The 23,831-nt window shown below is 27.5% G+C and overlaps 2 protein-coding genes and 1 pseudogene across 4 annotated transcripts; 2 read left to right on the forward strand and 1 right to left on the reverse strand.

Annotated features, from left to right (window-relative positions):
• Positions 1 to 242: 242 nt before the first annotated feature.
• LOC149880104 (uncharacterized) lies at positions 243 to 1,687 on the reverse strand. The gene is made up of 2 exons (XM_090070943.1): positions 436 to 1,687; positions 243 to 309 (listed from the first exon to the last, which is right to left on the reverse strand). Exon 1 carries the CDS (start codon positions 1,509 to 1,511, stop codon positions 1,074 to 1,076), a length of 438 nt encoding a protein of 145 aa, XP_089927069.1. The 5' UTR covers positions 1,512 to 1,687; the 3' UTR covers positions 243 to 309; positions 436 to 1,073.
• A 3,913-nt stretch (positions 1,688 to 5,600) lies between these two features.
• Positions 5,601 to 23,792, forward strand: LOC145195243 (cystathionine gamma-lyase-like). Of its 2 annotated transcripts, none has more exons than XR_016446185.1 (14): positions 5,601 to 6,253; positions 6,765 to 6,846; positions 7,224 to 7,319; positions 8,472 to 8,584; positions 15,093 to 15,176; positions 15,255 to 15,302; positions 15,466 to 15,523; positions 15,645 to 15,722; positions 16,526 to 16,678; positions 16,797 to 16,918; positions 17,002 to 17,054; positions 18,339 to 18,405; positions 19,515 to 20,263; positions 20,327 to 21,396. XR_016446185.1 is itself a non-coding variant. In XM_090070324.1 (14 exons), the coding sequence occupies exons 1-14, from the start codon at positions 6,098 to 6,100 to the stop codon at positions 23,597 to 23,599; spliced, it is 1,194 nt and encodes a 397-aa protein (XP_089926450.1). In that variant the 5' UTR covers positions 5,601 to 6,097; the 3' UTR covers positions 23,600 to 23,792. The 2 variants fall into 2 exon arrangements, 1 of the variants encoding a protein (XP_089926450.1); XM_090070324.1 differs by lacking the exon at positions 20,327 to 21,396 and adding an exon at positions 23,591 to 23,792 and having other exon boundaries at positions 19,515 to 19,589.
• LOC149880105 (uncharacterized) lies at positions 10,503 to 13,452 on the forward strand (annotated as a pseudogene). The gene is made up of 2 exons (XR_016446184.1): positions 10,503 to 10,864; positions 11,071 to 13,452. The product of XR_016446184.1 is annotated as an uncharacterized LOC149880105 (transcript).
• Positions 23,793 to 23,831: the final 39 nt, after the last annotated feature.

Raw genomic sequence — 23,831 nt, forward strand, 5'->3', positions numbered from 1 at the left:
CTTTTACGTAGATTTTTATTCGGAGAGTGAAAATCTCATAATGACAGTAAAGCAATTCTGTCGCAAAAAACAAATTCTAATAAGGAAAAAAAAAATTTCGTTTTTGTATTTTATAACTTCTCTTTAAGTGGCATTGAGTAACGTAAGTCTCTTGAGCTCATGCTACATCTTTCTTTTCGATGAATAAAGTTAGCAACGCTGAATGAGGATTCTAGCACAATGTTGCAAGCTTAGTAAATCCATTTTTGTGGTTCACAGGCTGTGCAGGTGAATCTTGAAGTTCGAATCGAACATCTGAATCTGTCTCTTCTAAAAATGAAAATGAGTAATAATATTTGACAATATGAAAATCTTTTTATAGTAGTACTTTAAAAAGTTATTTTCATAAGTTTGAATACATTCAAATTTAAAAACAAATAATATTTTATAACTAACCACTTCTCGGTTGATTTTGGTCATTTTGCAAACAAGTGTTTATAAACGTTGACCTTCGAGGATATTGTCGAAGCATTTTATTCGAAAATATTTTCAAGAGTTTATTTTCTTCTTCCTGATATTCTTTTTCTCTAAGACACGCGTTAGTTCTCGGATCAACGCGTTAGTTCTCGGATCTGTCACGCGTTAGTTCTCAGATCAATCAAATATGCTTGCTAAGCTTGTAACTTTTGTTTTGGAGACATCTTTTCAATAAAGTATACCTTCATAAACTTGAGAAGACTGCTTCGAAAAAGATGGTTGCGATAAAAAATATTTAGCTGAAGATTCATTTTCAAGAAAGTTCATTAACACATTTTGGAAAAATTTGGCCGATGAATGTTTTGGAAAATTTCTAGTAGAGAGAAATTTAGTTGCTTCAAAGAATGGCGCAAGATTATAGTGTAAAATTTCTAGTAACTTCCAATCTTCTAATGACAGATTTAGTTTCTTAAGTTTACTAATCTGTTTTTATGTTAGCCCATCGATATTGCCAGGACCTATAGTAATTTTATTATAAACATTTTTAGCTTTAATTATCTTACTAATCATTAAAAAAGTTGAGTTCCAACGTACATGAAAATCTGACGATAAGTTATTTATCCCTCTTTCTTAACCTCATCAAAAACAAAAGATTGCAATATTGAAGACCTTTTAACAAGAGCTGAAGTTTTTCTTAACCTAAATAAAATGATGGATGAAAAGTTAAATAACTGATTAGCAGTTTCCTCTGTTGATGCTTCTTTCTCCTCTCTACTTTTATCATCATCCGAGCTCACGTTTTCCGTTTCATAAGTACACGCATTTTCTACTTGATTGTTTATATCGTGCATTTCAAGGTGTTCGTCCGACGGTATATTTTCATTAGACTCGATATCGCTTTCATTGTAGTTATTGTAATTAATAAGATCCTCGTCGATATCTGATGTGCCATCTAATAAGTTCTGTGATGGTTTAGCCCACAACTTTATTCCATGATTTAAACCAAGACTTAAGTTATGACAAACGCATGAAAGTCGTAAAGCAATAGATCCCATCGCCTTTTTAATGTCTTAAGCGTTGTCTGTTGTTATTGAAATAACTTTAGTATTAATTTCAAGTTTAGTAATTTCTTTTTGCACGGATGTTGTAAGTCTACTACTTAATTGCCTTCCGTAAAATCTACGAAAGCAAACTATATTTGATTTGTATTTAAACTTCTTTGTTAAATAATGTGCTGTTATGCAATAAATTTGAATTTTTCGTTCACTATATTGGTTGTCAAAAGAAATTTTTTTCTACGCGCCAACAAATTATACATACATTACATACATTACATACATACATACATACATACATACATACATACATACATACATACATACATACATACATACATACATACATACATACATACATACATACATACATACATACATACATACATACATACATACATACATACATACATACATACATACATACATACATACATACATACATACATACATACATACATACATACATACATACATACATACATACATACATACATACATACATACATACATACATACATACATACATACATACATACATACATACATACATACATACATACATACATACATACATACATACATACATACATACATACATACATACATACATACATACATACATACATACATACATACATACATACATACATACATACATACATACATACATACATACATACATACATACATACATACATACATACATACATACATACATACATACATACATACATACATACATACATACATACATACATACATACATACATACATACATACATACATACATACATACATACATACATACATACATACATACATACATACATACATACATACATACATACATACATACATACATACATACATACATACATACATACATACATACATACATACATACATACATACATACATACATACATACATACATACATACATACATACATACATACATACATACATACATACATACATACATACATACATACATACATACATACATACATACATACATACATACATACATACATACATACATACATATATATATATATATATTATGAGGAGGGAAAACTAAAATAAAAACGACGATCGATAGAAAAACATACACAAGATGATTCACAAACTCTTCACATAAATAAGTGATAAAGCGCTAGAAGTTAAATACAACTGTGGAAAAACGTAAACACGAAGACGCGTAAATGATAAAGCGATAATAAGAAAAGCTAAAAACAACGATCGGAATAGACACATACAAGATGACTCGTCCACCTTTCACATAAATAAATGATAAAGCAAAAAGAATTAAGTTAAAAACAACAACTGAGAAAAGACGTAAACGTGGAGACTCGTAAACGATGAAGCGACAATTAGAAAAGTTAAAAACAACGATCAGAAAAGACTTGTACACGATGATTCACCGATCTATCACGTAAGTAGACGATAAAACGGAAAGAAGAAAAGTTAAAAACAACTGAGAAAAGACGTAAACACGAAGACTCATAAACCTGCCATATAAATAAATGAAAAGATATCGCAACAGGAAAACAAGCAAAAACTATAAAAGCTCAAAAAAGAAAGAATCTGACAGTTTTTTGTTAGGAGAAGAATTGGAGAAGAATTAGAGTTTTTGGGAGAAGAGAAAAGAGTTTTTGAAGAAGAGATTTAAAAGAGAATTTTAAGAGAAAGAGTTTTAAAGAGATTTAAAAGAAGATTTTTATGAGAAAAGAGTTTTAAGAGATTTAAAGAGGATTTTTAAAGAAGAAAAAGAATTTTGTGGTAAGAAGAGTATTTTGATGAATAAACAGTTTAATAAGCAGTTGAATAAAAGAAGAAAAGAAGATTTTAATATTGATTGTTGGAGAATAACCAGAAGATTTAATTAAAGAAGAGTTATTTGTAATAAAAGAAGATATAAAAGAAAGAGGAGTAATTGAAATAAAAAGTATTGAACACTGCAAGAAGCGTAAGAGAATATTATTTGAATTATATAAAAGTTATAAGAGTAAGAGTGCTACCATTACACATTAATAGAACATTTGTTGAGTTTTATTATATTACAGAATATACTGAGGACGGCGATTATAAGTTTAGCCCTTTTAGATTAAACCTTGCCCATTCCTAACCAAACTATCCCTAAACCTCGCCCTTACCTAACCAAGTACTTCCCAGACCACTAACCTCGTTCCCAACCTCCATATACCTAATCCAAACATAACACTAAACCCAAACCTTCCCCTTACCCCTTTCCCTCAAACGTAAGAAAAACTTTAACATTAAGAAAACATAATAATAATAATAATTAAAAACGCCACCCTCACAATATATATATATATATATATATATATATATATATATATATATATATATATATATATATATATATATATATATATATATATATATATATATATATATATACCTTAACATAAAAAGTCTTCCACTTTATAATTGTAATTCCGTTACGGAAAGAGCACGAACGTTCAACGGCGTTACAGATTTAGCAATTTCAATATTTTTACCTGTAAAAATGATAAAAATGTTGAAGCGGTTTTTTATGATGATATTTGAGGGATATTTTTGAAAAACTATCCGGTATAAATGTACGAGAAAATTTGTAAAGAGAGATTTTTTGGAGAGATAGCTATTGTCATTTTATCGATATGTTTGTTGCTAGAAAGCTTAAATGCTGGCCAGTTTTAATCTGTTTTTGTATGCCCTTATTATATTAAGTGACCTTCCTTAGTTTTTAAATAATAAAAACATACATAAAACATGAAAAAAAACTACTTTCAAATTTGCCTTTCAAAGAATCTCTTCTTCCGAAATGGGTGTCTCCAAGGGTAAATGTGTCTTCTCCTTACTACTATGTTTCAGCTACTTCTACATTCGTTTAAGAATGAAATCTGAGACAAACCCCTGACAAAAAATTCCCCTGGAGCAGTGAACAGGGAATAAATATCTAAAACCGTTTAGACCAGTTGTTGCCGCAAATTAAATTAACTATGCTTTACTGCAAGTTTTATTTCACTGCATTTGACTCTCTATACAATATCCTTTCAAAGAAAATGTAGACTAAAAGTACATTTACATACTTTTTAAGTATAAATTACTTTTAATTGTAACTAAAAGTTATTTGAAATGTAAACTTAAGTGGTCAAAAGAAGTTTTATATAGTTTACTTTTAATAGCCATTTCAGTTTAGTTATAAAATAATAAACGTCTACTTAGGAAAACTAATTACATAAGTAAGTAATTTACATTTGATTGCATGTAACTTTTTATAATCTATTTTAAAATGCTTTTTTTTTACAATTACGGTAAAATAACTTTTTTAAAAATAAATTCTTTTTAAAGGAAAAAGTAAGTTACATTTTGAGGTAAAATTTTATATGCAATGCAATTTTAAAAAAGTAATTAACTTTTAAATGTAAAAGTAAATTACTTTTTCATGTGACTTAATTTTACATGTAAATGTAAATTATTTTTTTAATCTAGTTTTACATAACTTCATTTGAAAGTCAATTGATTCCTTTTATAGAACAATTAAATCATTCAAGTGATTTCATTTTTCATGTTTTGTTTAAAGTTCGTTAAGGAGTTTAGAAAAGAAATCCTTTTCTCAAATTCCCACTGTAAATGTAAATTTTTTTTTTTTACGAAGAAAGTTTACTGATAGTATTTATAAGATTACAATTTTATGTTCTGTTTACAAACCTGTTCGACGTTTGTTAAGTATATAACTGTCTGCTAAAGATTTTGATTATACGCTCGAGAAGTTACGAAGATGTTGTTCGCTTCAGATCTTATTTTTTTTATGACCTAGATCAAATCAAAAAAATACCCAAAACTGCTTAAAAAACAATAATAACTGTTCACTGTTAAAATGTAACGTTTCAAAACATGTTCTTTCCTTAAGATCAAAAAATGTGTGCGCATGAATGATTGGGCAACAGAATAATAGCCCATCGAGCTGCGGAAGTAAAATTCTTGGTTACACTTCTGTTTTATTTTGAAAAACAGTTTAGAATAACTTACTATTACGTAATTGTATATTATCTTCTATTGTTACAAGTAAATGCTGTCATTTTTAATATTCGGCGGAAGAAACCGGACAGCTATATATATACCAGACATGAAGAAGTATTTGTACTTTAAAATACATATAAGTATTTTAAATACAAAATACTGTATTTTGTATTTGTATTTTAAATACTCTTTTTTGGAAAGTATTTTGCTATTTATTTAAAATACTTTTTCGAGTAGTATTTGTATTTTGAACATTCAAAATATAAAATACATTTCTCTTTTCAGCTGAAAAAAGGTTTTTTGGTGCTAATATAAACTGTTTGTCAATAAATTTTTTTATTTGCTTACCGAATCGGTATTGGTACTTTTTTCTTTTACCCCTAATGACCATTTAGTAAAATCTACTTTTTTAATTTCTTAAACATGCTTGTAAATAAGTATAAAAAAATTCAATGTCAGCATTAATTTAGTTTAAAATATTCTATGGTAATAATAGTAAGATAAGATAAAGGTTTTATGTTTAATGTTTAGTTGTAGTATAAACTTTTAAAATGGAAGAAAATAATTGCCAAGTGCCCTTATTCTCACATTTTGCTACTAAACTTTTACATGAAGGTCAAGAACCTGAGCAGTGGGATTCAAGAGCTGTAATTCCTCCCATATCTTTGGCCACTACATTTAAGCAAGACAGTCCTGGTGTTCACCACGTAAGTAAATTGGAATGTTTAAATTCATTGTGTAAAGGTGCAGCTATTTATATAGCTATAAATAAATTAAATTTACAGTAAGCCATATGATATAGACCACTGCTATTTACTGTTAAGAACTAATACCTAATGTCATCAATTTAAAATATTGTGACAAAGTTGTTACTTGAAAGAATCAACACCTCAATTTATAAATATTTAGTTCTTAAGTAATCAATAGGAGAAAAACTAGTTAACAATAACTAAAGTTAAAGGTTACCCCCTTGGAGTTTACTATTAACTAGGACTACACTGGGTGTTCAATCGCAAGGAGTTCAATCAATATCCACTATCAACATATACCAAAAGATTTTAAAGAATAAAATCCATATTTAAAAGCTATTTTTTATATTCGTTGTTCTAAAATTCCACTTAAAATTATGGAAACAAGGTTTTGTTTAATGTTTTATTGAGTTGATATTAAGTTAGTTTTTATACCTATATATTATTAACAAATGAAACATGTTGTTAGGGATATGAGTATTCAAGAAGTGGAAATCCTACTAGGTCATGTTTTGAAAAATGTGTGGCTGCAATGGAAGGAGGAAGATTTGGTATGTTTAAAATAAGTTTACCTATATAATGTTTAGGTAGTAATTAGTAGTTTTATGTGTTAAACAATTATATTAATATATCACTTAAAATTCATACACAATTACATCACTAACAATTAAAAATTTAAATTTCAAATTTAAAAAGGTAACATTTATACAATATTATTATTTCAATGCAGCATTAATACTTTTTTTAATGTAGTATTAATATTTATTTTACATAGTAATAAAATTTTATATATAGTAATATCTATTTTATATAGTATTAATATTTTTCAATGTAATTTAAAATTTATTTTACAAAAGTACCAGTATTTCTTTATATGGTAATCTTATGTTCAAAATAGTTAAAATTCTAAATTTATAAAAAAATTTAGGTTTAGCATTTGCGTCTGGCTTAGGAGCTTCATCAACTGTCATGTTGTTATTGGAATCAGGTTCTCATGTTATCTGTATGGATGATGTGTATGGAGGTAGAAGTCTTATTTGATTTATTACAATTAAGTCAGTTGCAAATGTTTGTTTTTTTTGTAATAATTTCATAATGATTTTGAAGCTATAAAAAAAACTAAGGTTAAATTTTTTGAAAACAATTTTGTATAACCTTAAATGATACAGTATGGTAAGTTGCTACATTTTTGCCATGTTAAGTTGCTGCAGTGTTTTAGTTGTGAATCTTTTAGAAAAATGCAAAGAATTGCTTTGATCTAAATTACACCTAATGTAAATTATATTATTGAATGAAGTTCTTCAAACATAAGTTGGTGTAAATAAGAACTTAACTGAAGTTATAACCTAATGCCTCCCCTGTCCAGGTTTGTAATTATAGCACTACTTGTGAATAATTGTGTGCCTAAAAGATATGTTATCATAGTGTTACTTGTAAATAATTGTATGTGTGAAAAGATATGTGTGAATGCCAAGGGAATTAATTTGTATATAAATTGTGTTGAATTTTACAAAGATATATTGGCGTTTAATCATAGCTATAAACAATCTTTTTTATGCGAAACTACAAGATTATGTCTCTCCTGTACAGATATTTTAAATTGAGTGATACAAAGAAACATACAGCTAAGTTTTTGGAATAGTTTAAGGGTTTTTTTTTAAGCTCAGAAACTCAAGCAAAGTTTTGTAATAAAATTAAAATTAAGAATGGTATAAAAGTCAAAATCATGTAAGATTTTTGTAATAGAGTTAGATTTTTATAAATGGAAGCTTTTATGATTTATCATAAGTGAAAAAAAAAATTAATAAAGTTTGAATAAACTGAATTAAGTTTTTTTTTTTTTAAGTTCTTTTTAGTCATTTTAGCTTTTAATATTTTTTAATATAACATTAAATTACAGCTTTAGATCTGGAATTGATATGTTAAAATAAAAGCATATTTGGGGGTTTAATCACTTGGTCTGTATATTAGCAAATTGGAATGCCAATTTTTTATTACTTTTTATTTACTAAATATCTATGTTCAGGTAAAGTATTGTTAAGAAATTGCAAGTTTATATGTTTAGCAAATTAATCTTAAAAAAAAGTTAAAACACTCTTTCAAAAGTAGAAGTTATAAATTATGAGTTTTTAATATTTCTGCTTTTGTACATTAATAGATTTTTTTTTCTTTTAAGGTACTAACAGGTTGTTTTCAAAAGTGTGGGCAAAAAGTGGTCTTGAGTTTGACTTTGTTGATTGTAGAGATATTGATTTGCTAGAAAAGCACATTAGACCAGGAAAAACAAAGGTTTTTTTTATTACTTACCGATGTTAATTTTTTTTTTTTTTTTTTTTTTTTACTATTAAAACTTAGGTTTGAAAGCACTCTTAACTCTATTGATGACTTTAAAATAGGCATACACAATTACTTAAAAAGACTTTCAGCATCAACTTCCCAATTGACTTGCTGGAAAGATTTGCATAGAGTATTATAGAGACAATTCAAAAGTAGTGCATTTTGTTTCAGCTTAAGAAGTTGGGATTGTGATTAAGGATCAAAATGTCTCTACTTTTAGTTCATCTACATATTCTTCTATACTCCTTCTTTAAATAGATTTAAAAACTGTGTTTGCTCTTTTTATTTGTTGAAAGGTAGTTTTCTTTTTTTTATCTTTTTATTTCTTCTAAGGAGTTTCTTGAGAACAAAATATTTTCTTGTCTACAGTTCAGGATTGACAGTGCTTTGTTTGAACTTATTAAGATATAAGAATGTATTAATGCATCATATAATAGAACACAACAGATGTATTTTGAGTGAAAGTCATATTTTACCCTCTCCCTCCCTTAGCCTCTTTAGCCTTGATTTTTGATAAAACTTTTTTTATAATTTATCAACATTAAAAAAATTATTTGCTTTTTAATATTTCACATTAAATATCTACTTAAAATACTTCCTTTCCTTTTTTGTAAATTGTTTTTATGAGGTAATTTATAAGTTGTTTAGTTTTGTTCAACTTCAATGACATCTGCTTTTAAAGTTAAGTTTTAATTAATTCATGTTTTTGTCAACATACATACCTCAATGAAGTCAGAAATAACTTAACAACCAATCAATTTATAGAATCACTTCACTATTAGCTTCAATACTAGCTTAACATTCTTAATTTCATTAGATGTAATGAGAGGTTGAAAAGTATTTTATCAAGTACAAAACTTGAAGCATAGCTGTTTAAAACTCAATAATGCTTTGTTACAGTGATCTCCCAATTTCATGCAAAAGAGTAATTCCCATGTAAAAGTGAGACAAAAACTTGAAATTTTTCAGTCACCCTCTCAGATTTCTTTGAAATTTGAACCAGTGGTACCTATTAATGAATAATTAAAAAATGCAAAATTTGAACTCCCAAATCCAAACAGTTCAAAAGTTATGGCATTTTGAAATTCAGCTTAAAGCGCCCTATTTTTTTCCACTTCCACCATTATAAACTTTGTAGTAGAACTTTTAATTGAATAATTTAAGATCTAGTGGAATAATGTGGCTAAAATTTGGTACCTGAAGGGTGCTGAATTCAAAAATGTAGATAAATTAGAGATATTTAAATGTTTTGACATTTATTTTTTTATTTTAAAATGGCCAGTCAAATTTTTTGTTCTGTTACCATAGGTTGCCCTTTCATTAATAGCCCGGAGCTGCCCAAGTCTCATCGATTCCATTTTTTTTTTCAAATGAAGTAGATGATCTTAGGCTATCTTTATAAAAAAGATGGTTTCGGTTTCTTAAAGTATAATAAAGATATGTCATTTTGAAATTCAGACAAAAAATTTCTTTATTTGGCTGCTATTCTCTTTTACAGTGATACTTTTTGTGTGAATAACTTAAGTTCTAGTAGAGAAATATGACTGAAAATTGGTACCTGATCATTTTTAAAGGTGTTGAATACAAAAAAGAAGAGAAATCAACCTAAATCCTAATCTTTTAGAGTAATTTTTGAATTTTAAAATGGTATAATATTACTTAACCATAAAATGGGGTAATATTTTCACAAATTGCCTAATTGTCATGGGTTCAATTGTGGTGTGTAAAAACAGTTTATTAAGGTTGGTTTTGATATATAAATAAAGTTTCGTGAAGTGAATTATCATGAAAAATATAGTTTTCCAATGCCTGCTGTGATGTATAAATATATTTTTGGGACGTCAGTTATGTCGCCTAAATATAATTTTGAAACAACAGTTAACAATAACAAATTTCAATTAAAAAAATTATTTTAATTTTAGTTTAAATAATTATTAAATCTTGTTTTGTAATTCAGTTTCTTAGTCATGGCAAACAGCCAACAGTGCTCCATTGGAATCAACCTAGAAAGTGAATGTCATCTCACAACATATACATCGTTGCTGGGAATTGAACCTTTTGAAGATATTCCTGAATATGAAAGAGAAATATTAATGTGGAGGACTGGGCTCTCAATGATAAATGTCAAACCAATAACTTGTCTCCATCATAAACATATTTATTTGAAGCGTTATACAACTAAGTTAACACGATGCTGCAATCCATTTAATACGCATAACAAAGTTATAAAAGGTATTTACAGTAATCATAACTTTAAGTTTTTTGAAAATGTTGTGAGTTACAATAATGAAATTATTGGCAGCCTAATTCTATTTTAGCTATATTTAACCTTTTAGCTGACTTCTGAAAGTGCAATATTAAATTCCATACAATTTTAAACTTTTTAAGGTTTTATTAAAATCTTTATACATATTAAAAGAGCTCTTCCCTTTTTTTAGGTAGTCTTCGTGAAATCAACTTGGATACAGCAAAGTACCTATGCAGTAAAGGCAAATTCGTAGTTCCAGGTGAAAAACTTTGTCCACAATGCAGACATAAATTAGCGTCAAGTGAAGAATCAGAAGAGAACGAGTTGGAGATAAAGTTAACTGAAGATAATATGGAAAAAGAAATTATACTGGAATCAACAAGATTATTGCTCAACAGTACTTTATGCAAACTTGAAGTGTCTCCTCTAAAAGTTCATTTACCCAATACCTCTAACAAGCCTTCACTTGGAAAGAGAAAGATAAAGCAGGTTGAAGAAGCAGTTATTAAGAAGCTTGCAACTGCTCTGAATGTAACCGAATCCGATCTTGTTGCACCAAAAAATGAAGTTCTAAAGGAAATTCAAACCAAAGCTCGTGATCTAGACTACCTTGTAGAATGCATGAAAGAAAAACTTAAGGTTTCTAACAAAAGGCAGCAACTTCAAATTTTGACATTAACCCCAAAATCTTGGTCTATCAGAAAAGCAGCAGAAGAGTTTTCAGTGTCCAAACACAAAATTCAAAATGCAAAGCTTTTATGCGACCAAAAAGGCATCATAGCATACCCTAATCTGGTTGAATGGCATCAAATCAGTAAAGATGTTATAGAACTTGTAAAGCTTTTTTACTGTGACGATGAGTATTCAAGGCAAATGCCAGGTAAAAAAGACTGTAAGTGTTGGGGAAAAAAAAAACATGTCAAAAAAATTGATTTTGTGTAACTTTAAGGAGCTCTTTGTGGCATGTAAGACAAAGTACCCAGGGCATAAAATTGGTTTTTCTAAATTTTGCAGTCTTCAGCCTAAATGGTGCATTCTTGCTGGTCCAAAAGGTACACAATCTGTTTGTGTGTGTACAATATATCAAAATGTTAAATTAATGTTGAGTGCTATAGGCCTTGAAACATCTTACCATGAAATCATTGAAAAGATTGTCTGCAGCAAAAAATCTAAAGTTTACATGATTCACCGATGCAATAGTTGTCCTGGCAATACAAGCTGCCCAAAATTATTTCCAGGAGTATCTCACACAAAATGATGATTCAAAAGAGCAATATGACAGTGATGAAAATGAACAGTCAGTGGATTTCAAACAGTGGACAACAACAGATAGAACTGAACTATTAACAATAAAACTTCCATTAAATGAATTCATAGAGCTCCTGTGTGAAAAACTTGATAATATTACTTCTCATTCATTTATAGCAAAATCACAATCTAGCTATCTAAAGCATCTCAAAGAAACAATAAGTATTGATGAGGCTATTGTACTGGCAGATTTTGCAGAGAATTACACCTTTGTAGTACAAGACGAGATACAGAGTTACCATTGGAGCAAGAGTCAATGTTCCCTTCATCCAGTTGTCATCTACTACAAGAAAGTGAAATTGGAAATATCTTCTTTTTGTGTAATTTGAGATGATTTGAATCATGACGTTGGATTTATCAATGAAGTTATGCATAAAATCATTAATCATATAAAAACTCATCTTTGTCACACAATTACAAAAATTCATTATTTTTCTGATGGTTGTGCAGGGCAGTATAAAAACTGCAAACATTTTTTCAATTTATGTCACCATGCTCAAGATTTTTCTGTTCATTGCATCTGGAATTTCTTTGCAACAAGCCATGGTAAATCTCCATGCGATGGAATAGGTGGCACTGTTAAAAGGCTTGTTGCAACAGCTAGCTTGCAGAGTCCAACCACAGGTCATATACTGTCTTCTCAAGCAATGTTTGAATACTGTCAAAAGTCAATCAGTGGGATTACGTTTGTGTACGTCACTGCTGAAGAAATGGAGCTAGTAAGAAACAAACTTACTGATAGACTTTTAATAGCAACCACTATTCCTGGGACAAGAAGTTTCCATCAATTTATACCATCTTCTCATTCAATTATAAAAATGAAAAGGTTATCTGATGATGATGATTTTGCACTTACATTTGACTACCTCAAAAAACAAAAATATGAAATTATTAAAATTGACAATGTTATGATGTTGCAATACCTATTTTGCAATTACGATGATTTTTACAGGCTTGGTATGGTTTCTGAAGTTGATAAAGAGAATGATGATTTTATGGTAAAGTTTATGCATCCACATTATCCAAATTGGTCATACTACTGGCCAAAGCGGGATGATAATTGCTGGGTGCCAAGAATTAATGTCATTTCTCTTGTTAAAACACCTTCAGCATCTTCTGGACGTAAGTACCAAATCTCAAAAGAAGATGAAACTCTATTTGAACAAGTTTTATCTTTTCAGTGAAAGTTGATTAATATTTTACTTTCATTATTTAAATGATATAAACTTCAATTTTAGTTATACTTGGTTATTCCTATTCATTTTTATTTTTGAGCTTTTTTCAATAAAGCAGATTTATAATATTTTTCAAAAAAGTTTGCATTTTAGTTTCTTATTTTTTAACACAACATTTGAGCATGTAAGCTAAAGTTTTAGCATGCGACCAATATTTTGAAATAATACCTAATTATTAGAATAATAAAAAAAGAAATTATTTTTTCAATGTCTTGTATATACAAGACATTGAAAAATAAAACATAAATATAAAATAAAAAATAAAACATAAACATGGAAATAAAATTTACTATATAGTAAATTTTACTTCCATGTATACTTTTGAAAATATTGATTATAAATATGCAAGTTATGCAAAACAATATAATTTTTTATTTTATTTCAGAGACCTAAACTTTTCCAAAACATCTTATTTCACAATGAGAGTAAGGCAACTCCAGAAATAAGTGAAATAAAAATTATGGTTACAAGAAAAAAATAGGGACTGTTGACATTTTAAAATTTAAAAATTATTTTAAAAGATTAGGATTTGGGTTAATGTCTCTTCATCTTTGTATCCAGCACCTTTAAAAATGGTCAGGTACCAATTTTCAGTCATATTTCTCTACTAGAACTTAAGTTATTCACACAAAAAGTATCACTGTAAAAGAGAATAGCAGCCAAATAAAGAAATTTTTTGTCTGAATTTCAAAGTGACATATCTTTATTATACTTTAAGAAACCGAAACCATCTTTTTTTATAAAGATAGCCTAAGATCATCTACTTCATTTGAAAAAAAAATGGAATCGATGAGACTTGGGCAGCTCTGGGCTATTAATGAAAGGGCAACCTATGGTAACAGAACAAAAAATTTGACTGGCCATTTTAAAATAAAAAAATAAATGTCAAAACATTTAAATATCTCTAATTTATCTACATTTTTGAATTCAGCACCCTTCAGGTACCAAATTTTAGCCACATTATTCCACTAGATCTTAAATTATTCAATTAAAAGTTCTACTACAAAGTTTATAATGGCGGAAGTGGAAAAAAATAGGGCGTTTTAAGCTGAATTTCAAAATGCCATAACTTTTGAACCATTTGGATTTGGGAGTTCAAATTTTGCATTTTTTCATTATTTATTAATAGGTACCACTGGTTAAAATTTAAAGAAAATCCAAGGGGTGATTGAAATGAGTGTCCCACTTTTACATGGAATTACCCAAAACATTGTTATTACAGCATATGTTGAAACTTTGATTATCTAAGTGTTGGAATTTTATTTTATTACTCAATTGCATGTTTGAGACCAGGAGATGTAAAAAAAAAACCATCTTCTATGTAGAATGTACAAAAAACCGAATGAGGCATACATATTACATTGTTATTCATATCAGTCTTATTTAAAATGGTTTTGATTTCAATACAATCAAATGTAAATAGAAATTCAAAAGTTCCAAATATCACTTTGCAAACGTTTTTTTTTATTTCAGAGAAAATCCTATTTTTACATTCAAAGAATATTCAAATAATTATCTTCAAAGTTGTTAGAAACTTTTTAACAAACAGTATTAAGAATCCTAACCCTAATGCTTCAAAATTTATTATAGAAAAATTTAACTTGCTTTACATTAGTTCCGGATGAATAGAATTGATTAGTTTTAAATTATTTGGATTGAATATTTTTAGATGATTTGGATTGAGACTCCTACTAATCCAACTATGAAGATTGTTGATATTCAAGCAGTTTCTGATCTTGCCCACAAGTATGAGGTATCAGAGAGACAAAAATTAATCTTAAGTTTTTTTATCATATTTATCCTGCTTTTACCAATCTATATACTTTTTTAGGGAATCAAAGTTCTTGTTGATAACACATTTATGTCTCCCTACTTCCAGGTGTCTTTTATGCTTAAATTTTTTTCAATGTTAATTTAACATTGCTCTTTTCTGTTTGCTGCAGTTATTTAATTCTGTTTTACATCTGTCTAAATTATGTCAAAAGCTCTAATCTCATAAGTTATTGTATCAGATAATAATTACTGCCATTACTTTTTTTTAGAGACCATTAATGTGGGGTGCTGACCTTGTTCTTCATTCTGTAACTAAATATATAAATGGTATGTTATCTTTATGCAATGATAAATATATAAATGGTATGTTATCTTTATGCAATCATAAAGTTGTACTTTAATGTTTATATTCTTAGAATTTTTTTAAAAACATTCTGTTTATTTACAGGCCACAGCGATTGTGTAATGGGTGTTATTGTGACAAATGATGAGGCTCTTCATGAAAGGCTGAAATATTTACAAAATGGTAGTTTTTATTATTCTCAAAAATTAAATATAATTAGAAATTATGATATTAGCAATTAAAATATTTCAAAATAATTTTTTTAGCTTTGTTTGTTTTTTTGTTTTGTTTATTTTTTTTAGTTGCCTTACTTTTTTAAATGAAAATTATTCAACCCATCTTTTAAGGTTTTTTTAAGAGATTTTTTTTTTTTAATAGTTAATTAAAAATTTAACAGTATATATCTAATTATATTTAATAATGAAAATTAATTTAAAATATGTTATGAGTTAGATAATATGAAATTAAAAGTTTATGCTGCAATAGTCAAATATAATCGCTTGAAATTAACTTTTAATTACAATAATACTTGGTAGTTTCAAATGTTAATATTTTCAATTAAAAACCAGTATTTGCAATACTATCAGTATTTGCAGTATTATCAGCATTTTTATCACTGTAGTTACAAATGTTATAACACTAACTGGAACAATTTATTATAGGTATAAAAGTTTTTTTGCTCTAAAGTAATTTAGTTCTTAAATAAAAAAATAAAATTTCTCAAGGAATATTGTTTACAGTGCTTTAAAATAAGTTTCTGAATTAAATAAATACAAAGTAACTAAAAACAGAACTGCATTAAACATCCTCTCTCTTGATTAGAGTTCAAGTGATTTTTCTAGTGTAAAATGATATAAATCAAAAAATATATGTATACTAACACACAATAATTCATGTTGTACTTTTTAAAATTATCATTATTAATTTATAACAAAATTATTTAAAAGTTTTTTTTTATATGCGCTTGTATATGTATTCTTCTTTAGCTGCTGGTTGCATACCAAGTCCATTTGATTGCTTCTTAGCGAACCGAGGTTCAAAGACTTTACATGTTAGAATGGAAAGGCACATGAAAAATGCTTTAGCTGTGGCTAAATTTTTAGAGGGTCATCCAATGGTTGAAAAGGTTATCTATCCTGGTATTAGTTAACACAGCATTGTCTTGTTTTTGAATGAATTTCTTTTTTTTTTTTTAACAGGTTTAATATAAGCTAAATGTTTTATGTTTATTAATCTACTTTTGTTTTTATAAATAAGGATTAAAATCTCACCCTCAGTACGATTTGATCAACAAACAGTGTTCTGGATATAGTGGAATGATTGCCTTCCATATCAAAGGAGGGCTGACACAAGCAACAACTTTTTTAAAGTCTGTTAAGGTTGGGGCATTATTCAAAATAAAAAATTTTCTTTCATGTTTCATTTGTGGAGAAAAAAAGTCTGAAATTATGGTTTATTTTAGATTTTTTATTTGGCTGAAAGTTTAGGAGGTTTTGAGAGTCTTATAGAACATCCGTAAGTTTTGCATTCTTCATTTTAAGTTTTACTTAATTTTTATTAGTTTAAGCAATACCTTAAAGGATAATTTTTTGATAATTTTGTTAGTCTAATAAATGCCCCAAGAAATTTTTTTATTATTTAAATTTTAAAATAAGCAACAATATTTGCAGTGTGAGTTATATAAAATAGTGCACTCTAACATCTACCTTATTGTCTTTTTTTCTTATTGCTTATTAACCACCTATATAGTGTTAAAAAATTTATCGGTTCTTGCTTGAAAATGTCTTAGAATAAATACTCACAAACATTTTTTTCTCATGTTTGCAAGTTTTTTTTTCTTAAAAGAAGAAAAGTATACTTCCACCAGTTGTAAAAGTTTACATCAGAATAGCTTAAAAAAGAGTGGTACAACTTGAATAAGTAGGATACACACGCACGCACGCATGCACGCATATCCTTTTGCCAGCTTTCTGAAACAAAATTTATTTATTATTACCAAAAACCTCCAGACAAATATTTTAAATAACTTTAAGGTGATTTGGTTGTGGGTTAGTTCACAAGGGTCCTCAAGTAGAACAAATTTAACATTCAACTGAACAGAATTTAAAGATGCTGAAACACTAACATACAATACAATGTATATTAATAATTGATTAACATTAGATTAGCAACAGCATTTAGTTTTTCAGTTTTTAACAAATGGTAATAAAGTACAAATGTCTTTATCAGTCATTTGAGACAAATTGAGTTTAAAATAATTTATATATTTAGAGATACAAAGTTTCAAGAAGAAAAAAATCTAATACCCATCATTCCATATTTTGTTTCAAACCAAGAAGACATTCCACAGAATTATTTGATTAAAACTTATAAACTTATTTTTATGAAAAATTTTAAATGACCAACTTTTGTATGAATATAGAGTTGTCTCATTAAAACTTTTGCTGTTTTAAATGCAAAAAAAAGTTTTCATAAAATTTAACTTATTTTAAAGACTAGTTGGTTACTATTCTTTACTACTTGTTAAAAAATGAAAAAACCAAATGTCAATGTTTGTAATTAAGTTGATTGTAAAAAGCTAAACTGTGGGTCAATTTAAAATTAAATAGAATGTTATAACTGCATTCATAAAACTTTGTTCAACTTCAGGAATTTTTAAAATTTTATATTTCAATTTTTTGTTAGTTATTTAGTTGTACTTAAACTTTTTAAAGAAATCTGACTTTTTTAATTTGAACTTCCTTTTCAGTTCAAAACAAAAAAAGGATGATAAAAAAGTTTCTTTTTTTTTTTCTCCAGAGGAATTATGACTCATGCATCTGTAGAACCAGAAGATCGAAAAAAGTTAGGAATATCAGACACTTTTGTAAGCAAAATATTTTTTTTATTTTTTTAATGTTTGTTTATTATGATGACAAATTCAATCTTTCTATTATATAAATGCACTGGTTTGTTCACAATAAAAAACATTTTATTCCCTCATTGAAAGTATGGCATTTTGCAAAACAGTTTCGACTAAGATGTCCAGGTTTTCTGTGGTTGTGACAGTTGAAACCTTTATTTGATAAAGATCTACTTTTAGGGTCACTACAAACTCCAGAAATTGTTGTTGAAATGCACTCGTGTTTAGTTGCTTCTGACTTGAGCACTCATGCATGATTTAATATTTTTTGGTTTAAATTTTTTCAGCTATATCAACACATCTCCAGATCTGTCAAGTTTTCAGTTTATCTTTGCCATAGTTGTCGAAATTGCTGAACTAACTTGTTGACAAGATATATTTTCTATTTTTAATACACTTAGCTTTACATCCAAAAATTTAATTTGTATAACTTTTTAACACAAAAGGAATTACTCGCATAAAACTAAATATATCTCAAAGGTTTAACTAGGGATCGCCGGTTACAGAATACAGTATACTAACTTTACGGTATAATTTACCATATACTTGGTATACTAAGAGTTAGTATACAGACAAGTATATCTGTTTACTTTTATTTGTGAAATATTTTTGGACTTTCTTGATAATCTGATAATTATATTTTCTTAATGAATTAAATTACTGGACCATGTCTATTATTTGACTTATCATGATTAAAGTTTTTTATAATTCAATTTTTGTTTCTTAGATTTACTTATAAAAACTTTAATTTGTTAAGTTGTTATATTTTTATACCAGGCTGTTTGTGCTGATCTTCACCGTTTTAAGGTTTAAGATTGTTTATTGCATGGATTTCTCTGATCTGAAATAAATTGATATAAATATTAATAAAAAAAGTTAATAAGTAAAAAGTTTAGTTTATGTTATGCTATATGGTAAACTGTACACTAAATTTTTAGCATAAACTAGCGATCCCTAGGTTTAACCCCATAACAAATTATTCGTACAAAATATGTTGAAGTGCATTATTACAACAACTAAACAACATTTTACTTGTGAAACTGTTCTGATTGGCTGAACTTTTGTGTTAATAGATTAGATTGTCAATTGGACTGGAGGATAGTGTGGACTTAATTGAAGATCTGCGGAATGCACTTGAGGCAGCTGAGGTATTTTAATAAACTCTTTTTTTTTTTTATATAATTTGGTTATATTTTTTTAAAAAGATATAGTTTTTTTGTAATAAGGCAGTTACCTCACTTTTGTTATAATTTTGGCACTGTTGCTGTATTCTACCCTCTTTTATTTTAGAGATGGTATTTTATCACTCTTTTATTTCAGTGATGGCTTTTTATCAGTCTTTTATTTCAGAAATGTTTTGATAAAAGCAAATTGCTGTATGCCATTTTTTTGAAATTTCAGAAAATTTGAAATCAGTTCCTCTATTTTCTATTTTTGTATACTTGCTTAGTCAACAAAGTTGTTTACATAAAAACGAAATGAAAAACAAGTTTAGAAGTATTTGATCCATAAAATATGAGACAAAATTTTTTTCATAGACTTAATTGCAGGTAATAATATATTATTTCATTTGCTGAAATATTATTTGTTGTTATTAGACATCAGAAGTTAAAAAATTAATGTTGACCAAATCTTTTACACAAAAACTTAATAAACAATCTAGAATCAAATTTGGTTTAAGTTATAGTTTTGTGCGCAGTCACATATTATTTGACGTAGTTTGGTGTTCCAGGACGGTCTTGTACTTCGAGGTCCTCGATGCCGTGTTTAAATTGAATAATCCATTGATTAAATCCATCTCCTAACAGTGGCGTACCAAGGAGTGCCATACTTCTTGTCAAGCGTACATTTTGTTTATAACGAAACAAAATGTACGCTTGACAAGAAGTTTTTTTAAAAAAAAGTATTTTTTTGCTAGAAAGCTAACTATATATGCATGCAAGTTTCAAAATAAAGGACGATGAAATTCGGCCGATTTCAATTTGAAATATCTTTTTACCGTTTTTTCATGAAAAATCAACTTAAAGAATGATATAACCCATTACAGTGATTTATGAAATTTTTTATTCAAAATTCTATTTTTTGTCTTCACACTAGTCATTATGTCTTGCAAAAGTGCTTTTGATACTTTTTTCAATGCATAAGCCCATTTTTTCTTCATATCCTCAAGTGAAACCACTTGTTTTCCAGTCATTCTCGAGTGTCTTTTCAAAATTGACCAATAGGATTCAATGGGGCGCTCTTCGGGATGATTGAGCGAATTAAAAAAAGTTGACTTCGTTCTGTTCTTATCTTTCAATTGTTTTCTTATAGAAATAAATCAATGCTAGATCAGGCCAAAAAAGTGTAGAATGCTGTATTCTTGATCAAAAGGTAGCAATCTCTTTTTCAGACATTTCTTGATGTAAATATCCTCTGTCAAAATCTACTGAGTGACAAATAAAGGGCAACAGAAGCCACAACTGCAAAGTTTTTGCCAGATTAGGTACGTAGGAGCAAATTACTCAAAGCTTGTTGAATTTATAGTAAAATTGCTTCCCGGAAACTTAAGCGAAAAGCTTTGTAAAGTAAGTTTGTTCGTTCTTAATGAGGAACTAATTTTCTTGAAGCAGCAATTTGTAAAATTTTATTGAACGCTGAATACCTTTCCTCTTACTGTCTAGATTGTGTTTTGGTATTTTTTGCCTAAGGTGTGAAGAAAAACCATTCGGTTAAAGGACCTTATAGACCTATGATTAAATACATAATTTTTTGGCTAAATCTCTCAAAGACTGAGTTAAAATCTCGAAAATGTATCCTGCAGTTGATCTCGCGATGTTTACTTTTTTATGCAATTGCGGAATGCAAGATTTTTTGTGATTTAAAATTTCGTTAACTAATCTTTGTTCACATTTCGCACTAATACCGAAATAAAATTAATACTCTGAAGTATTTATGATTAAAAAAAAAAATAAAGTAAATTAAATCTGTTGTTGTGAAGATATTTCATTTTGAAATGGTCTGAATTTTATCGTGGACACCCGATATGCTTATTTTGTGCACAATTGAATGCAAAATATTACATCACATGATGTAATAGTTTGCGGAAAAAAATCATCATTACTTCTGGATATCCTTAAGTTATTTGGACCTGATTAAAGACACTATAAGTTTGGATCACAATGAATTAAATGAGGTTGGTTCTATTACTGATTTCATCTAAAATGAAAAACTGCAATCAACAATTTAAAATATTACAACTTAATGTCCGGAAGCTGCTGTGTTTGAAAGAGGATATGAATTGTGTTCATAAAATAGGATGAAGTTCCATTTCGTGAAGTGCGTTAGCAAACATACTCCATGAGGTGGACCTTGGACCAACCAGTTGAAAATTGATACCGAAAATTTAAACTAAGGCTTGATATACTTGATAAAATTTAAACTAAGGCTTGATATACTTGATAAAATTTAAACTTAAGGCTTGATATACTTGATAAAATTTAAACTAAGGCTTGATATACTTGATAAAATTTAAACTTAAGGCTTGATATACTTGATAAAATTTAAACTAAGGCTTGATATACTTGATAAAATTTAAACTTAAGGCTTGATATACTTGATAAAATTTAAACTAAGGCTTGATATACTTGATAAAATTTAAACTTAAGGCTTGATATACTTGATAAAATTTAAACTAAGGCTTGATATACTTGATAAAATTTAAACTTAAGGCTTGATATACTTGATAAAATTTAAACTTAAGGCTTGATATACTTGATAAAATTTAAACTTAAGGCTTGATATACTTGATAAAATTTAAACTTAAGGCTTGATATACTTGATAAAATTTAAACTAAGGCTTGATATACTTGATAAAATTTAAACTAAGGCTTGATATACTTGATAAAATTTAAACTAAGGCTTGATATACTTGATAAAATTTAAACTTAAGGCTTGATATACTTTCAACATCTTGATTTTTGTGAAAGTTTGCTAAAAAAAAAAAAACAAAAAAAAAAACATAAAAAAAAACATATGCTCCAAAAATATGGTTTAATGCTTTGGTAAGCTTTGATTGCGTTCAGTTTGCTACGCTACACAGACACCTTTGGTATTTGACAGAGAAGACTGGCATTTTTTCTAATTTAAAAAAACCCTGATTTCGATGAAAATAAAAGAGCAACACCACTTTTTGCTGCTGCATCATCTCATTTCACCAATAATCTTGTTTGTCCTGTTGTGTTGGGCTACTAGAATCAGACTATTCAAGTGTTTAAGTTGTAGGACCTAAGTCTTGGCTAATTTTTCATTTACTTAAACATTAAACTTAGCTTTAGTGATTAATGACAGATAAAGATAAAATCCAGTCTACTCTTTGAATTATGAAATTTAGGTTGTTTTGTAAAAGAGGTGTATAAAGGCCTTTCCCTAGGTTTTTTTTTGCTTTATTTGATTATAAATTGGAGTTGCTTTGATCAAAACAAGTACATTTAAAAAGCAATTTTTCATAAAAAAGGAGAGAGAAAAAAAAAAAACAGTTACTTACCAGTAATTCTGATTTTATCTCAGTGCTTTTGTAGTAATCCATAAAAGTAATTCACATCTTTAAAAAACGTGTTTTTTAATATAGTTTTTTATAAAAAAATAGTACCTTTTTTTGGCCCTTTAATTTCTCTTTATACTACCATTTTGCTTTTTATTGATTTAGACAATCATTAATATATTTTTTGTGCTTTTTCGGTTTTTAACGAGTAATAACGATGAAAGTACGAATTTCTATATCTATCATTTGAAATAAGTCGAATTTAAAATAATTGACATATTTAGACACAAAAAATTGCGATACTTACATACTTGCTATTTTGTTTCAACCCTTCAAGAGATTACTCAGGATTGCTATTCAGTTAAAACCGCTTTATAACAAGTTTTAAATAAATATTTTAAATGTAAATATTTTAAACGTATGTATTATTACTATTATTACTATTACTATTATTATTATTATTATTACTATTATTATTATTATTATTATTATTATTATTATTATTATTATTATTATTATTATTATTATTATTATTATTATTATTATTATTATTATTATTAAAATTATTATTATTATTTGTAGTGTTGTCATTTAAATCTTTCCATTTTTTTTTTTTTTTTTTTACAGAATTCATGATGCGAATATCAGAAGATATATTTTAGTTGAAATTATATTGAAACATTTAATTTATTTTTCTTTCGATCCCTTCTTCTAAATTCGTCTTTTTATATAGAGAAGTATAAAATTAAATTATTATTTATATCTAGATATATTGTAATTACCAATATAGTAATTGTAATTACTAATATAATAATAATATAGGAGAGTATTTTCATTGTATTTTTTCTTTGCGCTTATTAAACATCTT

This window comes from Hydra viridissima, unplaced genomic scaffold (genome assembly GCF_058129835.1).
Source record: "Hydra viridissima isolate aposymbiotic clone 2 unplaced genomic scaffold, HvirCarnegie_v1 scaffold_13, whole genome shotgun sequence".
NCBI classification, from domain to species: Eukaryota; Metazoa; Cnidaria; class Hydrozoa; order Anthoathecata; family Hydridae; genus Hydra; species Hydra viridissima.